The sequence below is a fragment of the Syngnathus acus genome, chromosome 10, assembly GCF_901709675.1.
Source record: "Syngnathus acus chromosome 10, fSynAcu1.2, whole genome shotgun sequence".
Classification (NCBI taxonomy): domain Eukaryota; kingdom Metazoa; phylum Chordata; class Actinopteri; order Syngnathiformes; family Syngnathidae; genus Syngnathus; species Syngnathus acus.
Genome location: NC_051095.1, coordinates 18,999,689 through 19,021,099, shown reverse-complemented (window position 1 = coordinate 19,021,099; position 21,411 = coordinate 18,999,689). Strand labels below are relative to the sequence as shown.

Here is a 21,411-nt window from a genome sequence, read left to right as displayed (position 1 = left end):
CATTCATTTACAAATGTGTTTAAGCTTTAGTTTACATATTTAAATGTTCAGATATTAAGATGTGATAGTTTGTGCATGATGTGAATGAGGCAAAATAGCATGCTTTTTCTCTCGAATATATTGTTATAATCATTTGTTTCAGATATACTGTAATTATTTTCTGTATAAAAATTAAATTTGGTGTTCAAAAAGTCTTTTTTCAAACTTGAGTCTTGAAAAAGAGGGGGTCGTCTTATAATCAGGGTTGTCTTATATTCGGGCCAATATGATAATTACTAGTAAAAGTTGTGTTATTTTTCAAGTTCTATTACAGCATTGTTTAAACAGATGGAAGAATAGTTTTTGATCTGTCATCGAGCATAATTAGTTTGAACCCTGCGCCTTACTCTTTTATGTTTTCATCTTCGGGTTTCCACATTGCTTGATTCTTAATGAGCTGAATGTAAATCAAGATTAAGTAGCAATAAGCAAGTAATTAAAAAAAGAAGTCACAAATAGATTCCAGTGCAAAAGAATTGAATACGATCCTCCCAAAACAAGAGACACTAAATCACACTTAAGCCACTCTGTCAAACAAGTTTCATTCCAACTGATTAACACGAGTTGGTGTTCAAACTCAGCCAGACAAAATGGATATTTTATTTTTCCACACTGAATGTTTTATGGGTACTCTTGTTGTTTTATGACCAGCCCAAGTGTTGGCTGCCTGAACGGGAAGAGATTAAAGTCAGGGATGGGGTCATTTTGAACTGACATCCATCCATTCGTCTATTTTCTACCGCAGCAATCAACAAACAGAGGGTGTAATCATTTCAGATCCAAGTATTTCACAGGTCCAAGTCTTTGTTGCCTAAACCAACTACCAAGTAAATAGGTGGGTGGAGATAAAATGAGGTATTGGAACTTTTTGAATTAAAAAAAATCCACCTTTTTAATATCATACCAACCAACAGTGGGCACCATAAACTTAGGCCCAAATGTTTGACGCCTAAATGAGGTGGCAAAAAAATAGGCAAGGAGAAAGTCAGGTCCAGGGGCCTTTTAAACAAACTTGTCCATTCAACCATTCATTTCAAATTCTACTGTATTGGCCACTCTGACATTTGTAAAATTCTAAATAGTTTGGGGGCTAATTGATAAAACTTTTACAGACTGATTCATATAAGGTACGTAAATGTTTTATTTATCCACACTGTATGTTTCATGCTCGCGTGCATGGACGTTCAGTTTGTTGCTGTCGAGGAGTCAGTATGAAGGTCGGAGTGAAGGCCACAGAGCACAAGGTCTTGGTACAATTGAACGCCTCCAAGGGGAGATGGGAGACAAAAGAGGCTCTGGCATTAGTGGATGTGGACTTTGTGGAGTGACCTTGGAGCCCTTCTCCCACATCCTAGGATTTGTCATTTCATCTGTACAAATTGCAGATAAAGTGACAGTACAACCGCTCGGATTTACCGCTAAGATGATATTGTTTGCCGGATTTGCCGGAAAAAAAAACATTGATGGTTTTAACAGCATGTAATGCAGCCCCAAACAGAATAAAAATAGCCCCTGGCTTCAGCCTCATTTGGAAGAGGGGGAAAAGCATTGGGGAACACAAACAGCAAGTTCAGCAGATTTGACAAGCCCGATAAAAAGCATGATGGATCACCTTGAGAGGTGTGCAAGCGGTCTGCGTTTACACGCCTTCATGTAAATAGGCCTCCACATGGCAGCAACACTGCACCGCGACCCCTACCATCGGAATAATATATGGACTCGGTCCCGACTTTTATATGTGACACAACCCCCACAAGATTCATGGTCACGTTTAGAGGACAGCCAAGCCTTTTACTTTGAAATGGACAATTTAATTCAATATGCGCTTTAAGTTATTTTTTTTTGGCTTTCATCATATTGAAATGTATTGTTTTTCAAAGAAATGCAAGGTTTTCTAAGAGGAAAAGGCTGTCAAGGAAGGGAGCTGCAGCTAGGAAGAATGAAGCCTTTAAAAAACTAAAACTTCCTTTAAAAAAAACATCCATCCATCTGTCCATAAATTTGAACCAGAGTATTTTTTGCCTAAAAGGGATGTAGAATAAATAACCTTTTGAAGTAAAACTTTCACCCGTCCATTTGTTTTCCATCACAGATAAGATGCTATAAATTCAGACCAAAGTAATTTCTGGCTAAACGGGCTGCCACGTCAGTGGTTCCATTTCTGCTTTGTGGTTTGTATGTGTCAGTAAAGCTGTACATTTCTGAAATTGGGTCAAATCTCCTTACCGAGAATAAGAAGACAAAAGGGAAAAACGCGATCGTTATGCTCACACCTCAGGGCTGCTTCCGTCTACAGTGACCTAAGTTTGACCGGTTTACAGCGTTTTACGTCAGTGGCTGATATACATCTTCACAGCGGTACACAGCTCTGTTACCATGGCGATAGGCGCTTCTTTGAGGCTAGCCACCTCTGTGACCGCGGAAGCTGCCAGGTAACATGTTAACACTCATTTGAGGCTTTGTAGTACAGAAACTGGCTCTAGTCTGATTGGCTGCTGAGGCAATTAGTCCGGCCTTGTGCTTATACCTACTTGTTTCCATGGCGACCACCCTCTTCCTCCTCCACTTGTGGCGACACATAAGTAAGTTACACGCTTATATCTTAATAACCTTCACCGCGGCACAACGCAGCCAACACAGGTGTCAGCGCAGCATCAGTAATGGCTGTGTTCCATTTACTTGTCCCAATGAGGCTGAGTGCACTCGACCTCTGCACTTGAGTGTGGCACAGCTGAGTGGAGTACAGCCAAAAATAATGTATACAGGCTGCAGTGATAAAAAGACAACCACCTTTTCCAAGGTTGAGGTTGTTAACTGTGTCAGCCATAGTGCTTTAAATTTTCAATACATTCCAACCCTACTGAATATTTCACAGGTAAAGGATTTAGGTTGGTACTGTAAGGAGTTAAGACATTTTGGCAGCAAAGTGGCAAGGTAGGAATTAAGTAAGCACAGCTGATACTTCATGTAAAGAGTTGTGTCTCACACTCAGTGCTTTCATTCTGCAAATCTCCTCCCCACACTTGAATATTTCACTGGTAAAGAGGTGGTGTAGTAATTTGGTAGTTTATGTGGTTAAGTCAGGTGCAGGAGGTAAGTAAATTGGTCGGACAGACGGTTGGTTGCTTGTGCTTGATCGGTAGGTACCTAAAATCACAATAATAAACATTGTTTCATAACAAAACAAATTTGGTGTGTCTACCCCAGTGCTTATTCATTTGTAATACTTTCTACCCTTCGTGGATTATTTCTCCCTATTTAATCAGTATCCAATTTAAGTGGATGCATGCAGCCGTTTGGATGCCAAAGCACACACGGAAGCTCATGAATAAAAGGGCAAAGAGCCAAGCAGCTTTCATTCTTGAATGTCTAAAAATCTACCTTTACACTGATAATAATGCTCAGAGAAATTCATTCATTTATCGTATTCTGTATATTCTTAATTTGGATTGTTTTAGTTTGCAGTGGCATAGAATTGGCGCACTAAGGTTTTGGCATGTAGGTTCACTGTAGTGAAAGGAGACATATGTAGGTAGTAGGGTGTCAAAAGAAATAAGTTGGTAGTTTTTATTACATGGGCAGGTATGTTGGTAGATGCAAAAGTGCTTGCAAAGAGTAAAGGAGGCAATATTTCCAAGACAGTATCACATTTACAAATAAAACACCCATCACTCTTTGACCGAGTGAAAGTAACAGTTAATTTAATAATATATTTAATATATTTTTTCACTTAATTTAGTCATATATTAACTATAAAAATAATTTGTAAATAATTTTGTAAATTGTAAATTGGCACCGTAGGTAAATACATAGTGGTACTCTGAATACGTAGATACTGGAAATAGGTAGCTTTGTGGGTTGATTATGTAAACCTCAAATGTCACATGTTTTTATCATGCGACTTGCGAGGCACAATAAAAATCATTTCACATTTGTAGAGCCGCTACATTCTGATCAACGCCTATCCACACCCGCCGCTCTACCCAAGGGGTGCGTGACACCATTTATGATCTATGTCACAATTAGAACTCAAAAGGTCTTGCACGGTGAAAAATGGAAGATTTTCTCTATCTATTGCTCTCTGCGGCTGGTATGGGAATGGATGGCAAAAGGCTAAATGGTAATGACTCTTCTCGAAAAGGTTCCTGATGTCTATCTTGACCTCACGGGTGGTGAGGTGCTGTCACTCTAAACGCATTGGCTCCAGTTAAAAATGTGCTAGGTGGGTGTGCGGGGTGCAGAGTGATTTGTCACTCGTGGACTTGACAACTGACTCAACAAGCAGGATGTATTGTTAGGGCCCTCTTGCTTATTTGCTGTTATTATGACTAAATGTATTGTCTTCTTGAGTGCTTTTACTTATGCAAAAGGTCTTCAAATGTTCAGGGGTGCTCATCCTGCTGAAAAATGTTGTCCATATAGCAGGATTTGCAGGCGCAAGGTCTCCAAATACTCTCAGAGGTTTGTGGAAATTCACCCCTTCAAGCCAGTCTCTCACAGTAACATTAACTTTGGTGGGCATGTATATTAGGAGCAGACCCACAACAATACACTCAAAACTTACTGTATGTATTTAAAACTTACTGTATGTTGGAAAGGACACAAGTCGGCCATTTTATTTTGAAATCACCGTTGCTGGGACTTTTTGCCCTTTACTGCAAATTCTTAAGTATCACACTCAAAATGTGTGTGATCATTCACAACTGGACTTACTGCTGTTGTTTGTATTAATGATAGAAAAAAAAACACATCAAAACTGGATCTGGTTCAAAGTCGACGCTGCTGTTTTTTTTATAAGTCTCCCAACTGGCCTTGCCTCAGACCCTCTGGAACTCCATTAAAAGATGTCCATCCGCTTTTAAAGAATTACTTCTCGGTCAGATTGGGGGGTTCGCCAAAAGAAACATCAAGATAGAGCCGAACCTCATTCTCCTGCGGAATCGCCTTCTCAGTTCTGCAAGGTAACAATTAAATATCTGTCAGCGGTGGAGTCTGTTCATTCAAGGGGTGGGGGCTTCTTCCTGCCGATGTCCTGCTGACTGTGACCTTGGCGGAGAGACAGAGGCCAGCTCACTCGCACCTCATGCCGGCCGAGAGGAGGTTTGTCTCGCCAGTCTGCCATCTGGGATGGGGATATTCATCACGCGGAAGCAGTACACACACTCTGCCGCTGGCACAGACGCTATCATCATCCCCATCATCAACACTCACCCACGGCAACATCGGCTTCCCAGCACTTTTGGGTCTAAAAGTGTCTCACAATGTCACCTGATAGCACAAGGTGATAGTACAGGCATGGAGCCAGAAGCACCATTTGTCTCGTTGGCTCAGTTCATTTGGGAAAAACCCATAAGGCAGAAGAGTCAGACTAGCCCATTTGGAAACAAGAGACCTCACAAGCGCCGCTGTTTTTATGTTGGTCACAACTCAATATCACACACTAACCTGAAAAACTACTTCAATACTTAGTATTTTTTTTATTTAGATACTTGTATTAGGAGATGTATTTTTGAGGTCAATGCCGATTTTGGGTTTAAAAAAAAGGTAAAAGATTAAAGATTAAGATTAAAGTCCCAATGATCGTCACACACACACCTGGGTGTGGTGAAATTTGTCCTCTGCATTTAACCCATCCCCATGTGATTTTAATCCATCCCCTGGGGGAGAGGGGAGCAGTGAGCAGCAGCGGTGCCGCGCTCGGGAATCAGTTGGTGATCTAACCCCCCAATTCCAACCCTTAATGCTGAGTGCCAAGCAGGGAGGCAATGGGTCCCATTTTATAGTCTTTGGTATGACCCGGCCGGGGTTTGAACCCACAACCTTCCAGTCTCAGGGCGGACACTCTACCACTAGGCCACTGAGCTGGCTGAAGACTGATTAATCGTAAATTAATTTTAAAAAAATGAAATGCCCAAATAACATTTCCCCTCAATCCCTCCCTCCATCCATCCATGAATCGGTTGCAGCCAATCGTAGGACACACAAACAAACAACCATCCGGACCTCGCACTCACACCTACGGGCAATTTGGAGTGCTCAATCGGCCTACCAAGCATGTTTTTGGGATGTGGGAGGAAACCGAAGTGCCCGCAGAAAACCCACACAGGCACGGGGAGAACATGCAAACTCCACACAGGGATGGAATCGAACCTCCTAACTGTGAGGCGGACGTGCTAACCAGTGCCCGACTGAGCCACCCCGATACAATTTAATGGTCGACAATTCTGTGTGGATTTTCAGCATGTGTGAGCTGGCCTGTAAATATCTTATAAGTAAAAAAATAACTCATTTTTGGTTCCCAGGCCAGAATACATTGTCTGGCGCAATGGATTCAATTAATCCTTGAATTGATAAAGCACATTAATCCTTGTCATATGTGTGTGAGCAGAAGCTGAATGTGCGTCATATTTTATACATTATTATTATTTATTTATTTTTATTTTTTTTCCACCAAAGATTAACTTTAGGTTGTGTGTAAAATAGTGACATCCAGGTCAATTCCTTGTACAACTAGTACCGCTTGGGTTAACATTACCAGTATAAATTATGATATGGATTTAAATGATATTTCCGTGAATTTAAATGACGATGTAAAGGTAGAAACAATCGGCAAATATCGGACATCATTTTGGCCGATGTTTGAAGGGCCATGATCAGCCCATTTAATCAGCCCAACTTTTTTATTTTAATTATTAAATAATAAAACAAAAAACGATTGCTTAAATAAAACTCCCGTTTTTGTAATTTTATTAGCTTCTTTCAGGCCTTTGTTTTCCTTCAGCTGCAAACATTGCTTGTTTTACACCTCAAACATTTAAAATGAGAAACAATGTTCTTGCTTCTTACTTTTTGTATTATTTTGTTTATTTTTAGATCATTAAAGATGATTGCCTTAGATGAAGATAGCAGTTATTATTGTTATCCAATTATTGACAGTATACTTCTCAGGATTGTGAAAGACCACGTTCGAAAAACACAATTCAAATGCACCAGTATTCTTCCTTTTTAAATAAGCACATACGTATGTGATAAATATTCACGCTTGTTTTGTCTGCAGGAGCTCCACGAGGCAAGCAGACCAGCCTGAACAATTCTTATTATTATTCCAGATGATTAAATGCGCACCTCTCGGCAGTAGTATGCACACCGGGAGGGAAATAATTTGTGTGCGTGTGTGTGCGTGTGTGTGTGTGTATCTGAGCGTGTGTTTGCGTGTGTGTCTTTGACAGAAGCTGGCGGCATCAATAAAGAAGCAACGATTACCACGTGACAAATGAGTGGCGGAACATAGGTGAGGCAAGAGTGAGAAAATAATGACGTGAACCCAAAGTGACATAATAAAAAAATTAAACTGTGCATGTGTGTGTGCGAACCACGCTATTGTTTGTTCACGTTAGATAGGGCACATACATTTCCAGATAGGGCACATACATTCCCACCATTTGCTTTTTTTTTTCATTTTGAACATGTTGAAATATCCTGCTGGACAGTAATTTGTTGCAAGGTGGCAGTGCGAGAGCTAATTTCCAAGATGTACGATGTTATTTGCCTATGCGGATATGTCAGCTCGTTTTATTAATATGGTTGTTACACCTGAGGTGCGGCAACATCAGATGTTAACATTCATGCTAAATGAGTTTATTTGTAACAGAGGGTGAGGCCGGGCTGCAGTGAGGCTCAAGAGTCCACTGACACAAAGAAACTCATTTGGAGGAGTGACAAGGCAACCTGAGCGCATCCTGGAATACAGAAGTTGTTAAATGGCTTACAGAGGAGTCATTTTTTCCAAGGACCTCCTCCATCCTCTAATTAAATAAACCTACCATGTGTAGCAGTTAAATGCTATGGGAATTATTCATTTTTTAGTTTAGTTTTTATTCAGCCTCGACATTCAACACCAAATTCAATTCAATTAAATGACAAGTATGTATACATTCTGGCAAAAGATAAAAATAAAGAAAAGGGGAAAAGGGGACATCTGTGACAAGGTTGAGAAATCATCTCTCAACAGATGATGGGGCTTACAACTTCTGTACCTCCTACATTTTAGACTGTCCTTTCATCCCTTCCGAGGAGATTCAATAATTACCATGCCCTGGGAACACAAGCTTTGATAGGGATGAATAATTGGTATTCCCCCTCACAGGAGGTATGCACTTTTTAAAAATTACATAATTTATTGCAATTTTTTTGTGGCCAGTGAAGTGACGGGTTGCAGACACCCCTGGTCTCTGGGGTTGGCAGCTTGACAACCACTACCATAAATGACTCCTGATGCTGGAGAAATATTCAACTTAAGCAACCGCAATACTGAAGATCTCACAGCTGGATGAGCATCACTGCTGTCCATCCCCCATACACACGATTCAAATATTTGTGTCACAGCTTCCCCATCTTTCTTTTTTTTTGTGTTACCTCATTTTTCATCTCCTCACTTTTGTTTCGGCCCAAATTCTTCGCTGTTCAATTATTATAATCCAGTATTTGGGTTTTATAAAGGGTGTGGGTTTCAGATTTGAAAACAGGGTAAGTCTTCCAAATTTAATTTTCAAACTCGGGTGAAAGTGTGGAAATAGGAAGTTAAGATTAGGGTTTAAATTTAATGTTTCAAGGCTGGGTTAGGACACCAAATTATTAATTTCTAAAAAATGGGTTTCACCCCTCTATGAGAGATCACCTTATTGCGGTGGAGTGGTTTGTGTGTGTCAATGATCCGAGGAGTTAAGTTGTCTGGTGCTTTATGCCCCTGGTAAGGTCACTCATGGCCAGAGGTTCCGAGGTGAGGAACCAGACAAAGTTCATTGACCTCTTAATATGAATAACATACTGTACATGGACTTTGATTTCTTTCACCAAGACTTATGTTACTGGTCACCCCTTTCTAGAGTCAGACCTGAAGGAGGGGTTTGATGGCGAGCATTTGGTGGCCAGGCAGAGCTCGAAGAAGAAACGTGGGTTCCTCCTCTAATGGGCTCACCCCCATGTGGGAGGGGACAAAGGGGTCAGGTGCAAGGTGAGCTAAGGAACTTGGTAGTGCGACCCCTTTGTACAGAAGCTGGCTCTAGGGATTTGGGCTGTCACCGCAATGGCAGCTGTTGGCAGAGTAGCCATACAGCAGCGACTTGTGTGAAACCCTTCCAATTGCACCCATCTCCAGCTCTGTTGACACACCACTGAGAGCATAACTCAACAGCAGCAAAGTAGCCCAAGCTATCCATCCATCAATCGAGTCAAGAAGATCAGAGTGGATACAGGGAGGCGTGCAGCACCACGGGTTGGACTCTGGCACAAGTCCTCTTGAGAGGGGCTGGACCACTCTGGAAGTGCCCACTGAAAGGTGCCAAGGAGGCTCCTGCTGGAGACTCCTTCGTTTTGCTGGGGGACTTTAATGCTCACTGGTAGACTCAGACAAATTGTGAAGGACTGCTGGGAAGTCCCTTGGCGGAACAAGTTTGAGATCCTGCCTCCAGCAGAACTTCGAACATGATTCAGGGGAGGTGAGGAACATTAAGTCTGAGTGGGCCATGTTCTATGCCTCCATTGTTGAGGTGGACAACCAGCGCTGTGGCTGTAAGATGGATGTTGCCTGACGAGGAGACACTTGCCGTCATCGGCTGAAAATGAAGTCCGATTGTGCCTTTTTGGCCTCTGAGACTCGAGAGGTAGCTGATTGACACCAGCTAGCCAAGTGGAACGTAGCTTTGGTGGTCGCTGAGGAAATAACTTGGGTATGGGGGGAGATTGGTGAGGCTCTGGAGAAAGACTTCAGGACGGCTTTAGGGAAATTGTGGTTCACCAACCGGTGTCTCAGGAAGCAGTCAAATTAAGGTTTTTAAATCCAGAGCCCACTGATAGACACAGATACAGTACAAAAGATTATTTGTGATGATTGCTGTTGGCTACTTTTTAATTGAGCCTCTTGCAAGTTTGTTGCATCATTGTGCCTCATTGCAATAGTAATTAGTGAAGACATTAGCACTCTCCCACAAGCTTTGATGCAAACAACCAAACGGAGGTTATTACTATTTTATGAATAATTGGTTTTCATTTTTATGTCTTTTTCACAAATGATTTTTCACACTTTCTTCACGAGCACAAAGGCTCAAGAATCACCATAACAGAATTCACCTATTCACAAAAATGTCTGTTGACGTGTTGATGTATATATATATGTTTATATATATATATATATATATATATATATATATATATATATATATATATACACACACACACACACATGCACATTTTCAATTTCCTTGGATGTTTTGTAAATTATATGCCAGTCGCAGAACCTTTTGACCTTTAAATGTTTTCAGTGCACGATTTGAAACCTGCAAAGTGGAGGGGAAGCTTTTCGGTCGGCACAGTCGTCTGGGCCGCATTGTTGTTTACGCCTTCCTGCTTATTGTGAGCAATCTATCATGGTCACTAGTCCAGAGTTCATTGTAGTGCAAGAGGAGGATCAATGGCCGACTGGCGCTCAGTAACAAGCTGTGTTGCTGCGGGGCTCGATAATGAAGACACTCTGGATGACCGTGTCAGTTCGGAAGGAGGATTTGCAGCGTGAGGAGGTATATGCAGCAATTACTTTGGGGGTTTTAAATACATGTGACACAGTCCCTCATTTTAAGGCTGATCTTTTCCAGTTTTATTACACAGCACGATACTAATGTGAAATGTTGATTAAAATACTGTCCACCAGTGTTGTTGCCCATGAATATGTAAGTCAATATGTTTAGCATAAGATGAGAGACATTTCGCAACCATGTGCCACAGGAGAAACTCAGTTGCAAACCAGGTGTATGCTTGCAGCAAATACTGGTAACAAAAGCAAATGACGGGTTTTCTTTGTGTGCTCACAGATTAAGACACGTTTGTGTTTTTTAATTAAAAAAAGTTATTTATATTTCAGTTCATCTTAAAAATAGGAGCAAAAAGAACCTTTGCGTTGATATTTTTGCTCAGTATACTAACAGATTGTACGTTTCTTTGCAGCTGTGCAGTAAAAAGATGGTGTTGGCTTGTCAGCTTGTCTCCGAGGTGTTAGTTACCACTGTGGAAATGGCTTCAGAAAGAAAAGAAGAAAAACCCGAAGACACTCATGTATGACTCTGGGAAAGAAGATAAAGACAAGACGAGGCAGTACGAGCACACCGCATCGTGCAAGCCTGATGTTGGAGAAAATATTCCACTGCTGCCACTCTCACAGCTGGATGAACATCACCGTCATCCGCCCACACCACCTATGCTGCCAATCTGCACTATTACCTCACACTTTACTCTACTTCTATTTCCTGTGTGACTGCGTTCCACATTTGCTTTTTTTCAACCTCATCTTTCATCTCCTCACGTTAACACTTTTTCTTATATGCTGCACAAAATGGATGATGAACTTGCGCAAAATGGATGATGAACTTCTGGAGTTGTACTGCAGCTTTGGGCCAAGCGCCAAGGGCCCCTAAAACAGTGCCAGAAAGAAACAAGTGCCAAATGTAAAAATGGATAAATCACAGACAAACAAGGACAAAGATAAGTGCCACTAGTAGTGGTAGAGACGATACGGAAGAAAACCAACACATGATCAGGTGCCGCACGTGTTGTAGAGTCTGACAGCAGTGGGAATGAAGGACCTGCGAAACCTTTCCTTCCTACACCGTGGGTGCAATAGTCTGCTGCTGAAGGAGCTGCTCAGGAGCCGCACAATGTCATGGAGGGGGTGAGAGGTGTTGTCCATGATGAATGTCAGCTTAACTAACATCCTCCTCTCACCCACAAACTCTATGGAGTCCAGGGGACAGTCCAGGACAGAGCTCACTCTCCTGACCATTTTATTCAGTCTCCCTCTGTCCCAGTCTGTACTGCCCCCTCTCTAGCAGACCACAACGTAGAGGATGGCTGGGGCCACCACAGAGTCATAGGAGAGCCTGAGGAGAGCCCTGCACACACCGAAAGACCTCAGTCTCGTCAGCAGGTGGAGGCAACTCTGGCCCTTCTTGTACAGGGCGTGAGTGTGATCAGTCCAGTCCAGTTTGTCGTTAAGGTGAGCACCCAGGAATTTGTAGTTTTCCACTACCTAAATGTCCCATTCCTGGATGTTCACAAGTTGTTACTCTTAAAAGTGTTCTATTTGAAAACTCAGGCATAAATACATGTATTCAGTAAAAAAGTGGTAACAAAATAAAAATAAATAAATTTAAAAAAAATATATATATATATATATATATATATATATATACCGTAATTTTCGGACTATAAGTCGCTCCGGAGTACAAGTCGCATCAGCCATAAAATGCCCAAAAATGTGAAAAAAACATATATAAGTCGCTCCGGAGTATAAGTCGCATTTTGGGGGGCAATCTATTCGACAAAATCCAACACCAAGAACAGTCATGAACGAGCAACAACAGGCTAAACGATAGGTATGCTAACGTGACATAAACACAAACGAAGAGCTGAGAACGGCCCTGACGTAAAATTCAGAGTTATTCAAAAAACTATTTCATAAATAACACGTTAATAAAACCATCTGTGTCACTCCAATTCATTAAATCCATCGATCGTCCTTTGTCAACAATGCGTGCGCGCCGCTGACGGCGCTTGCACTTCAAAATATTCCACAGGCCCATATAACGATATATAAATTATATATCAAATAACTATTATATAAGCAATAATGTCATCAAACCATCTGTGTCACTCCAAATCATTAAATCCATCGATCGTCCTTTGTCAACAATGGGTGCGCGCAGCTGACGGCAATTGCACTTCAAAATATTCCACAAGCCCATATAACGATATATAAATTAGATATCAAATAACTATTATATAAGCAATAGTATTATCAAACCATCTGTGCACTCTAAATCATTAAATCCATCGATCAAATTCCTCGTCCTTCGTCAACAACGCCGCGCGTGCGCCCTGATGTCAGCCTCGTCGTTATTCCATAGAATAGGACCGGGCGTGCGTAAAAGCCATGACCGAGCCCCATCCACCGTCCCTGGACAGCCACCCGGCCAAGCGGCCGCCCTCGACTTCCATGCACGGAGGCGAAAGAGAGCTCCGTAGAGTAGGACCGGGCGTGGGTAAAAGCCATAATAGTTTTTCAAACCTTCTGTGTCACTCCAAATCCTTAAATCCTTCAAACTCTTCGTCCGCCGTGTCACTTAGAAACAAAGCCGCTAATGATGCCGGTAGTACGTCACGCTGCTGAGGTCATTTGAAATTCAAATTACAGTAATCCCTTGCTACATCGCGGTTCGTTTATTGCGGTTTCACTTTTTTTTTTGGGGGAAAATTTTTGAAAAAAAACCACATTATAAGTCGCCCCCCCACCCAAACTATGAAAATAAACGCGACTTATAGTCCGAAATTTACGGTATATATATACGCTCCGGGGGTTGCGTTATATATATATATATATATAAATTAAATAAAAAATGATATAATAATAATAAAATAACAGTAGTTTAGACTCGTTCTTATCAGCAGGTGTCCAGGATTTAACTTGAATCCATGAAAAAAAAAAAAAATCTTTGGGTTCGGGTGATGACTCCCGGATGTCTTCTCAGAACCACGTCCCACATTCATTCAATCAACTGACACTTTTCTCCTACACACCCAGCAGCGTGACGGGAGAAAATTCAAGGTCTTTCTGAGCCGCTCTCCGGGGGTTGCCTAGCTACTAGGCGGCGCCCGTACTTTTTTTTTCCCTTGCTTGAGGTCGCAACAACAGAGCGAGAGAAGAAAGGCGAGCTGCCAAGCGCAACAAAGGCGTCCGCCACGTGTTAATCACGCTCGATGTAGCCCTCTGCTCATGCAAAATGTCTGCTTTGCCAAGTGATGAGAGGCTGACACACGTTATAGTGCCTAATGCGGCTGCTAAATAAACTCCAGTTTAAACTCCGGCAGATATCCCAACAGCCTCTTTCCTTTTGCCATTAACTTCGGAAGCAATTGCAATTTCCCTCGTGATTCCTAGCCAATTTGCACATCTCTGTGGTGCTATTATTACTGGATTTATCGTTGTAGCTCTGCCATTATGCACCATTTTCACAATTGAATTCAATCGGTAACACTGACCAATTGCATGCTCAGAATTCCTGTACTTTGTACATTCATGTACAACATAAAATGCTGTGGAAAGGTATTGGCCCTCTTGTTAAAACTTTTTTGCGTTGGTTCCTTATTTGTTTTAAATGGTCAAAAACATGTAAATATCAAAGATAACCCAAGTAACCGGCCCAGTGTGAATGTACGATAACTGGTTAAGCCATCCTCTGCAACAACAACAAAAATCTCACATTTTCTAAAACTAGTAGTCAGACTTTTGCGTCTATGTGGGGATAATTGGCTCACTCTGCTTTAATTCCACAACACTGGAGAGTATAAGCATGTATGGCCTTTTAAAGGTGAGGTCGCAGCATTTCAATCAGATTCAAATCTGGACTTGCAGTGGATTTTGCTTCAGAACTCAGCCAAGGATGTCATTTCTGCCCATTGACCTTAAATGAGACGTGGTAGGCTAACAGATGTCTAAGTGTTGTCCTGGGTTCCTTTGTGGCCTCCTGGGTGAGTCGTTGCTGTGCTATTGAGGTAATTTTTGTAAGCTGGCCACTCCTGGGAAGCTCCACCATTGTTCCACACTTTCTCCATTTGTTAATCAAGTCAAGTCAAGTTTATTTGTATAGCCCTAAATCACAAGCAGTCTCAAAGGGCTTCACATAGACAAAAATTGACAATTATTCTCAAAGCATCCCCTGATCTTAAGCTCCCAAAAGGGCAAGGAAAAACTCAAAACCCCTGCCCGGGGAAAATGAGAAACCTTGAGAAGGGACCACAGATGGAAGGATCCCCCTTTCAGGATCACCAGGTTGTAATGGATGCAGAGAGGGCACAAATAATACATAATATGAAAATCAAAAGTAGATGTCCAAGTCAGAGCGAAGGGCTGCCAGAGGAGCCCTCTGCTATCCTGGCTGTGGAGGTTGAGCTGCAGTTCCCCCAACCTGAATTAGCCCACAAGAATCCAGATAGCCGCTGTCAGCTTGGGTGCCACCTAACCACCTCCCCGGCCGGGGAGAGGGGGGGGAGAGAAAACAAAACAGACTCCGGCCGAATCGGCCACTCCAAGTTAGTTAAAGGCCATGTCATAGAAATGTGTCTTTAAACGTGTCTTAAATGTTTCTACTGAGGTAGCAGTCCTAATATCCATTGGGAGGGCATTCCAAAGCTCTGGAGCCCGGATAGAAAATGCTCTAGACCCTGCAGACACTTTCTTGGCCCTCGGTGTCGCTAAAAGGGTAGCGTTTTGCGAACGAAGGTTACGAGACGGAGCATAAGGAACCACTAGGTCGACGAGATACGAAGGCGCTAAGCCATGCAATGATTTATAGGTTAATAGAAGAACCTTGAAGTCACATCTTAAATGGACCGGGAGCCAATGTAAGTTGGCTAATATTGGGGTAATGTGATCAAATTTTCTTGTCCGTGAGAGCAGCCTTGCAGCAGCATTTTGTACTAACTGTAGACTTTTGATGCGGGACTTAGGAAGACCAGAGAATAGTACATTACAGTAGTCCAGGCGCGACGTGACGAACGCATGTATAATAGTTTCCGCATCACCGGTCGAGAGGATCGGACGAATCTTTGCAATATTACGAAGGTGAAAGAACGCAATTCTGGTTATATTCTTAATGTGCTTTTGAAAGGAGAGAGTTTGGTCAAACATTACCCCGAGATTAGTTACAGTATCGCTCTGAGTGATAGTACGGTTATCTATAGTTATAGCGGTTTCCTTGAACAAGTGTTGAAAACGAGTTGGACCAATTATCAACATCTCAGTTTTATCTGGGTTAAGACGAAGGAAGTTGAGAGACATCCATTGCTTGATCTCCGCAAGGCATGCCTCAAGATTACAACAATCACGCGGATCTGTCATCGATAATGGCATATATAATTGGGTGTCATCCGCGTAGCATTGAAAACTAATATTATATTTACGTATTATGTCCCCAAGCGGGATCATATAAATATTAAATAAAATTGGTCCGAGAACCGATCCCTGTGGGACACCACACGTAACATTATAGAGCTCAGAGGACGCATTGCCATGGACCACTCGGTGCGTCCTATTTGATAGATAGGAATGGAACGAGCCTAGTGCTGACCCTGAAATACCAACACAACTTTTAAGACGCCCTAATAAAATATCAAAGTCTACAGTGTCGAAGGCAGCACTAAGATCGAGTAGTAACAGTACAGATGAAGTGTTTGAATCCATAGCTATGAGGAGATCGTTAGTCACTTTAGCAAGTGCTGTCTCAGTGGAATGATTAGCTCTAAAACCAGACTGAAAAGAGTCATATCGATTATTGGCGACCATGTAATCATTAAGCTGCTGTGCTACTACTTTTTCAAGAAGTTTTGCTATAAATGGGAGGTTTGAAACTGGCCTATAATTACTGAGACAGTCCGGGTCAAGATTTGGTCGCTTAAGCAACGGTTTAATGATAGCGGTTTTGAAGGCTGTTGGCACTATCCCAGAGGAGACAGACAGCTTGATTATATTTAAGACAGACGGTCCTAAAATATGAAATAATTCTTTAAGTAGTTTGGCTGGAAGAGGGTCGAGCAAACATGTTGTTTGTTTAGCCGCACTAACCATTTGTGTAAGCCTTTCAAGGGACACGCTATTAAAAGTTGAGAGGGTTGTTGCATGATCATCAGCGTTGGTACACGGCGGGCTCGACCGCACGACTGGAATGGTATTCTTGATCTCGTCCCTAATGGACTCAACCTTTTGAGCAAAAAATTTAATGAACTCGTCAGCTGAGTGGAAGGAATTATCGGGGGTCGGCTGGCGTAGAGTCAGCTTTGCCACTGTATCAAATAGGTGTTTCGGATTGTTTTTATTGAGATTAATAACTTGCGAGAAATACCGAGTTTTTGCTAAAATAAGCGCATCTTTATATTTCAGGAGGCTGTCCTGCCATGCCTGATGGAAAACCTCAAGTTTGGTTAGACGCCATCTGCGCTCATGCTTTCTACATAATTGCTTAAGCGTACGCGTTTCATCCGTGAACCACGGAGTAGGCAATCTACGGCGAGTTTTCAGACATAACGGCGCCACAGAGTCAATGGCATTTAACAATGTCGCATTGAATTCATTTGTAAGGTTATCAACAGAGCCGGTGTACGCGGGAAATATGGCAGTTGCCGGCGACAGTAACTCAGATAGCGCAGTTGCAGTCATGGAGTTAAAATTACGGCTCCTATAATTCCGATTGCTCTCTTGTCTTTGACAAGAAACTAAAATTTCAAATTTTATTAAGTAATGATCAGACAAAACAGTAGTGTATGGCAGCACTGCTATATTTGAGGTTGCAAGTCCTCGGGATAATACCAGATCTATGGTATTTCCATTCTTATGCGTTGCTGCCTGTACGGCTTGCGAAAAACCAAACATATCAGTTAAAGTCTGAAACGCCGAAGTAAGTGGCTCTGACGGTAAATTCATGTGGATGTTGAAATCACCCATGATAATTATATTATCGGCATTGGTTACGAGATCAGCCACGAATTCTGAAAATTCATCCAGGAAGCCAGAGTAAGCCCCGGGTGGACGGTAAATAACAGCAAGATAAAATGACGGTAAAGCGGTGGATCGGACAGTGAGAACTTCAAATGTTTTAAATACATTGGTCGAACGAGGCCTAAGTCTCAGCTCAGAATTCGAGATGAGGGCGACACCCCCACCCTTTTTTCGAGGACGCGCCACATGCGAGCTCACAAAATTTGGAGGCGAGGCCTCATTAAGCGGCAGCAGTTCATTAGGTTTTAACCAGGTCTCGCAGAGACCAAAAACGTTTAGATTATGTTCCGTGATGAGGTCATTAACGAGAACTGCTTTTGTATGAAGCGATCTAATATTCATAAAACCGAGTTTAAGCGTAATCGGTCGGTCAGGGTGCGTATCTATCGAAGGATATTTAAACGAGATGCGAGTAAGATTGTGTTCTCTAGGCCTGACATCACCTCTCGAATGTTTGTTAGCGCGGCGGGACGATACGACCGTGGGAATCTGATAGTAAATATTTGTTACACATGTAAAATTATCTGAAACAGGCACCGTTTCATCAGCAAAACCGGTTGGGGTGGAGAATAATGATTCCCACCATAATTTGCTGGACTCTTAAAGCTTTAGGAATGACTTAGTAGCCCTTTGTTTGCCCCAAGCCTTTGTCTTAACCCACCAGAATAATAGATGTCATTTACTTCATTTTTCTTCTGTTCATGAATTTGTTTTGGATCATGGAATTTTGTTGCAGCATTTTCAGGCCTTTTGCCCAATTTCATTTTTACTAAGCAGGTTCCATTTAGGTGATTACTCGTTAGATGATGGCTTGATTGAACATATCTGAAGGCAATCAGAGTCAGTGAAAATGTACAAAATATTTCATTGACCACAGTAAATTCATTAGCTAACTAGGGAGGCAAGTCCTTTTTCGCACACAGGGTCAGGCATTTCTTTCCCCTTAATAAATCACATCAACATTTAAAAACTGCATTGTATGGTTACTTAGGGCATCTTTGCACTTGTTTGCTTATCCTAAACATAAAGGTGGGGAAACTACGAAAAACAAACAAAAAAATTAGAAGGGGCAAATAATTTTTAATGGCACTGTACAGTGTATCCTATAGCGTCTTTTTTATCATACTAGAAGCACTCAAAATACCAAAGATGAGGATAAAGATTCTGTTCTTCTAAATGATGTATTTGCTGTGGAATCTCACACAGTGGCCTTTTGGTCATTCATCGATCCATTGCATCCTGAATACTGAATAGGGTCTAGCTTGAGAGAAACTGCAAATTGATTTGTTATGATACCACCTCACAGCAAAAAAACAACAGTATTTTCTCCTGACAAACAAAAAAAATTCAACATTTGCTACCGTTGCAAACACAAGCCTTCACTGCTCAATGGGACAAAGGATTAAGAGGCTTCAATCACGGTTTTAAACAAAAGTATGAGTTTCAAATTAGAGTTTCAAGTCTGGATTAGGGTTTTGAACTTTGATTTTAAGACAAAGTGAGAGTGTCAACATCGGGTTTCAAGCCAGGTGGTGTCTGAAATTATGTTTTCAAGCCTGGCCAAGGGTTGAAACAAGGGTTAAATTCATGTGCCAGTTCAGTGGCCTAGTGGTAGAGTGTCCGCCCTGAGACTGGAAGGTTGTGGGTTCAAACCCCGGCCGGGTCATACCAAAGACTATAAAAATGGGACCCATTGCCTCCCTGCTTGGCACTCAGCATTAAGGGTTGGAATTGGGGGGTTAGATCACCAACTGATTCCCGAGCGCGGCACCGCTGCTGCTCACTGCTCCCCTCTCCCCCAGGGGATGGATTAAAATCACACGGGGATGGGTTAAATGCAGAGGACAAATTTCACCACACCCAGGTGTGTGTGTGACGATCATTGGGACTTTAATCTTAATCTTTTTTTTAAAGGTTTCAATGAAGCCAGAGTTGGGGCATTCATTAAAGATGGGGTCAGGGTTCCAAAGTAGGGTAACAAAGTGGGAATAAGGTTTCAAATTTAAGGTTGCAAATCAAGCGACTGGATTTCAAATTAGGGTTAGTGTTTCACGCAGGGGCAAAACTTTCAAAGTAGGATCTCAAACAAGTGTTGGAAGTTAGGGTTTAAATTTGTGGTTTGAAGCCTATAGTAGGGTTTCAATTCAGGGCCTCAAGTTAAGACTTTCAAAGTTAGTTGCTTAAAATAACAGGCACTTGAATTTGCCTTTCTATGTGCTATCAAAAAACATCCTGCGGGACTGTCCATGTGCACAAATTCATCATTCGTCTCACACGCGCTGTGCGCGCACACGCACACGCACACACACACACATGGACAGGGTTTTGAGGCTTTGAACGGAACATCACAAAGCAATATTCCTACCACACAACAATAGGGTTGCTCATTATCAGGTGGCTTTGAAGTGACATTTGGGGATGTTCTTTCATATTGGCCTCTCATAATACGACTATAACTATAGGAACAAAGCAAGACACTGGCCAAGGATAATATGTGTGGCTTCCTTTTGAAGACGTGTCATGTGTCTTATTGCAGGTTGAAATTGTGTCAAATTATGGCTTCAATCCAGGGTAGGGTTTCGAGCAAGACTTAAGGTTTAAAAATAGATGTTGAAGCTTACAAATTCAGGATTGAAGTAAAGATTTCAAAGTTGGTTTCAAACCAATTTTAAATTTAAAAAAAAAACATGAGCAAGAAAGAGAGAGACAGGTTTCCTATATTAAAGCTCGAATAGGGTTTGTAGGTCTTTCAAGCCAAGGTTAGAGTTTCAACATAAGGTTTCAAGATAAGGTTGAAGTCAAACCAAGGACAGGGTTTCATCCTAAAATAGGGTTTTAAAATGAGGTTTTACCTAAGGGTTACAGTTTCCAACTTGTTGTGGAGTTTATCATACAACCTATGTAAACTGAACTTTTTTGTGTACAAAAAGGTAAGGCTTTTTAATTTAGAGATACTGTTTTAAATATGGTTTTAAAGCAAGTGTTAGGGTTTCAAGCGAGGGTTCTTGGGAATATGTGAAAAAGTGTTGATGCATATTTTTACGCAACACACTCAGACAACCTTGAGTACTGCACCTGACAAGCACACTAATCATCTCGGCAAATAGAGAAAAGGTGCAGGTGACGTACTAAATGACCTCCACCATAACTGCACTGAAATATGTCAATTATTGTTACAACAATGGCAAATATCGTTATGAAAGATAGGGAAAAAAACAGCATGACAGACTTCATGAAAATTCTCTCATCCAGCAACAATGTCTTATCGAAAAGCTAAAGTTGTCCATAATCGTATGTGAAATGACAAATGAAGGCTACATAGGGGAAAAAAATAGCTTTGTGTTTTTAATCGGGCCGCTTATAAATGTACATATTTATGAACTGCTTGCCGTCCATTGAAAAATGTAGATGCTACACATGAAATCTGAATGATTCGTCAATTAAGGACATTTGAGGACGCCCGGCCATTTTAAAACTCATAAATTGCTAATCATACAGGCCTGGCTTCTTCCTATAGACCCATGGATTCACCTTGGCCTCGTCGTCAAGATAATTATTTTCTAATATCCATGGCGGCGGGCGCAGGAGGTGGGGGGTCTTGGACAAATGCGATCATCTGGCCGACACAGCATGCTCACAGGAATCGCTTCTTATTTCAATCCCATCTTCTCAATGGATGCCCAGCATAACTCGCGAGGCCACAGAGGACCTCAAATAATAATAGGGGTACCACATTTAGGGATAGAAGTGTTTGTAATTGTGAGGAACTGATTGTT

At 41.7% G+C, this 21,411-nt stretch overlaps 1 protein-coding gene across 1 annotated transcript; it reads right to left on the bottom strand.

Annotated features, from left to right (window-relative positions):
- Positions 1–11,911: 11,911 nt before the first annotated feature.
- On the bottom strand, positions 11,912–18,121 carry LOC119128035 (the record flags this gene model as incomplete). Its single annotated transcript, XM_037260076.1, has 3 exons — positions 11,912–12,115; positions 15,188–16,690; positions 17,375–18,121. Coding segments are annotated over 3 exons (2,454 nt in total), but the record flags the coding sequence as incomplete, so codon positions are not given.
- Between the last annotated feature and the right edge of the window lie 3,290 nt (positions 18,122–21,411).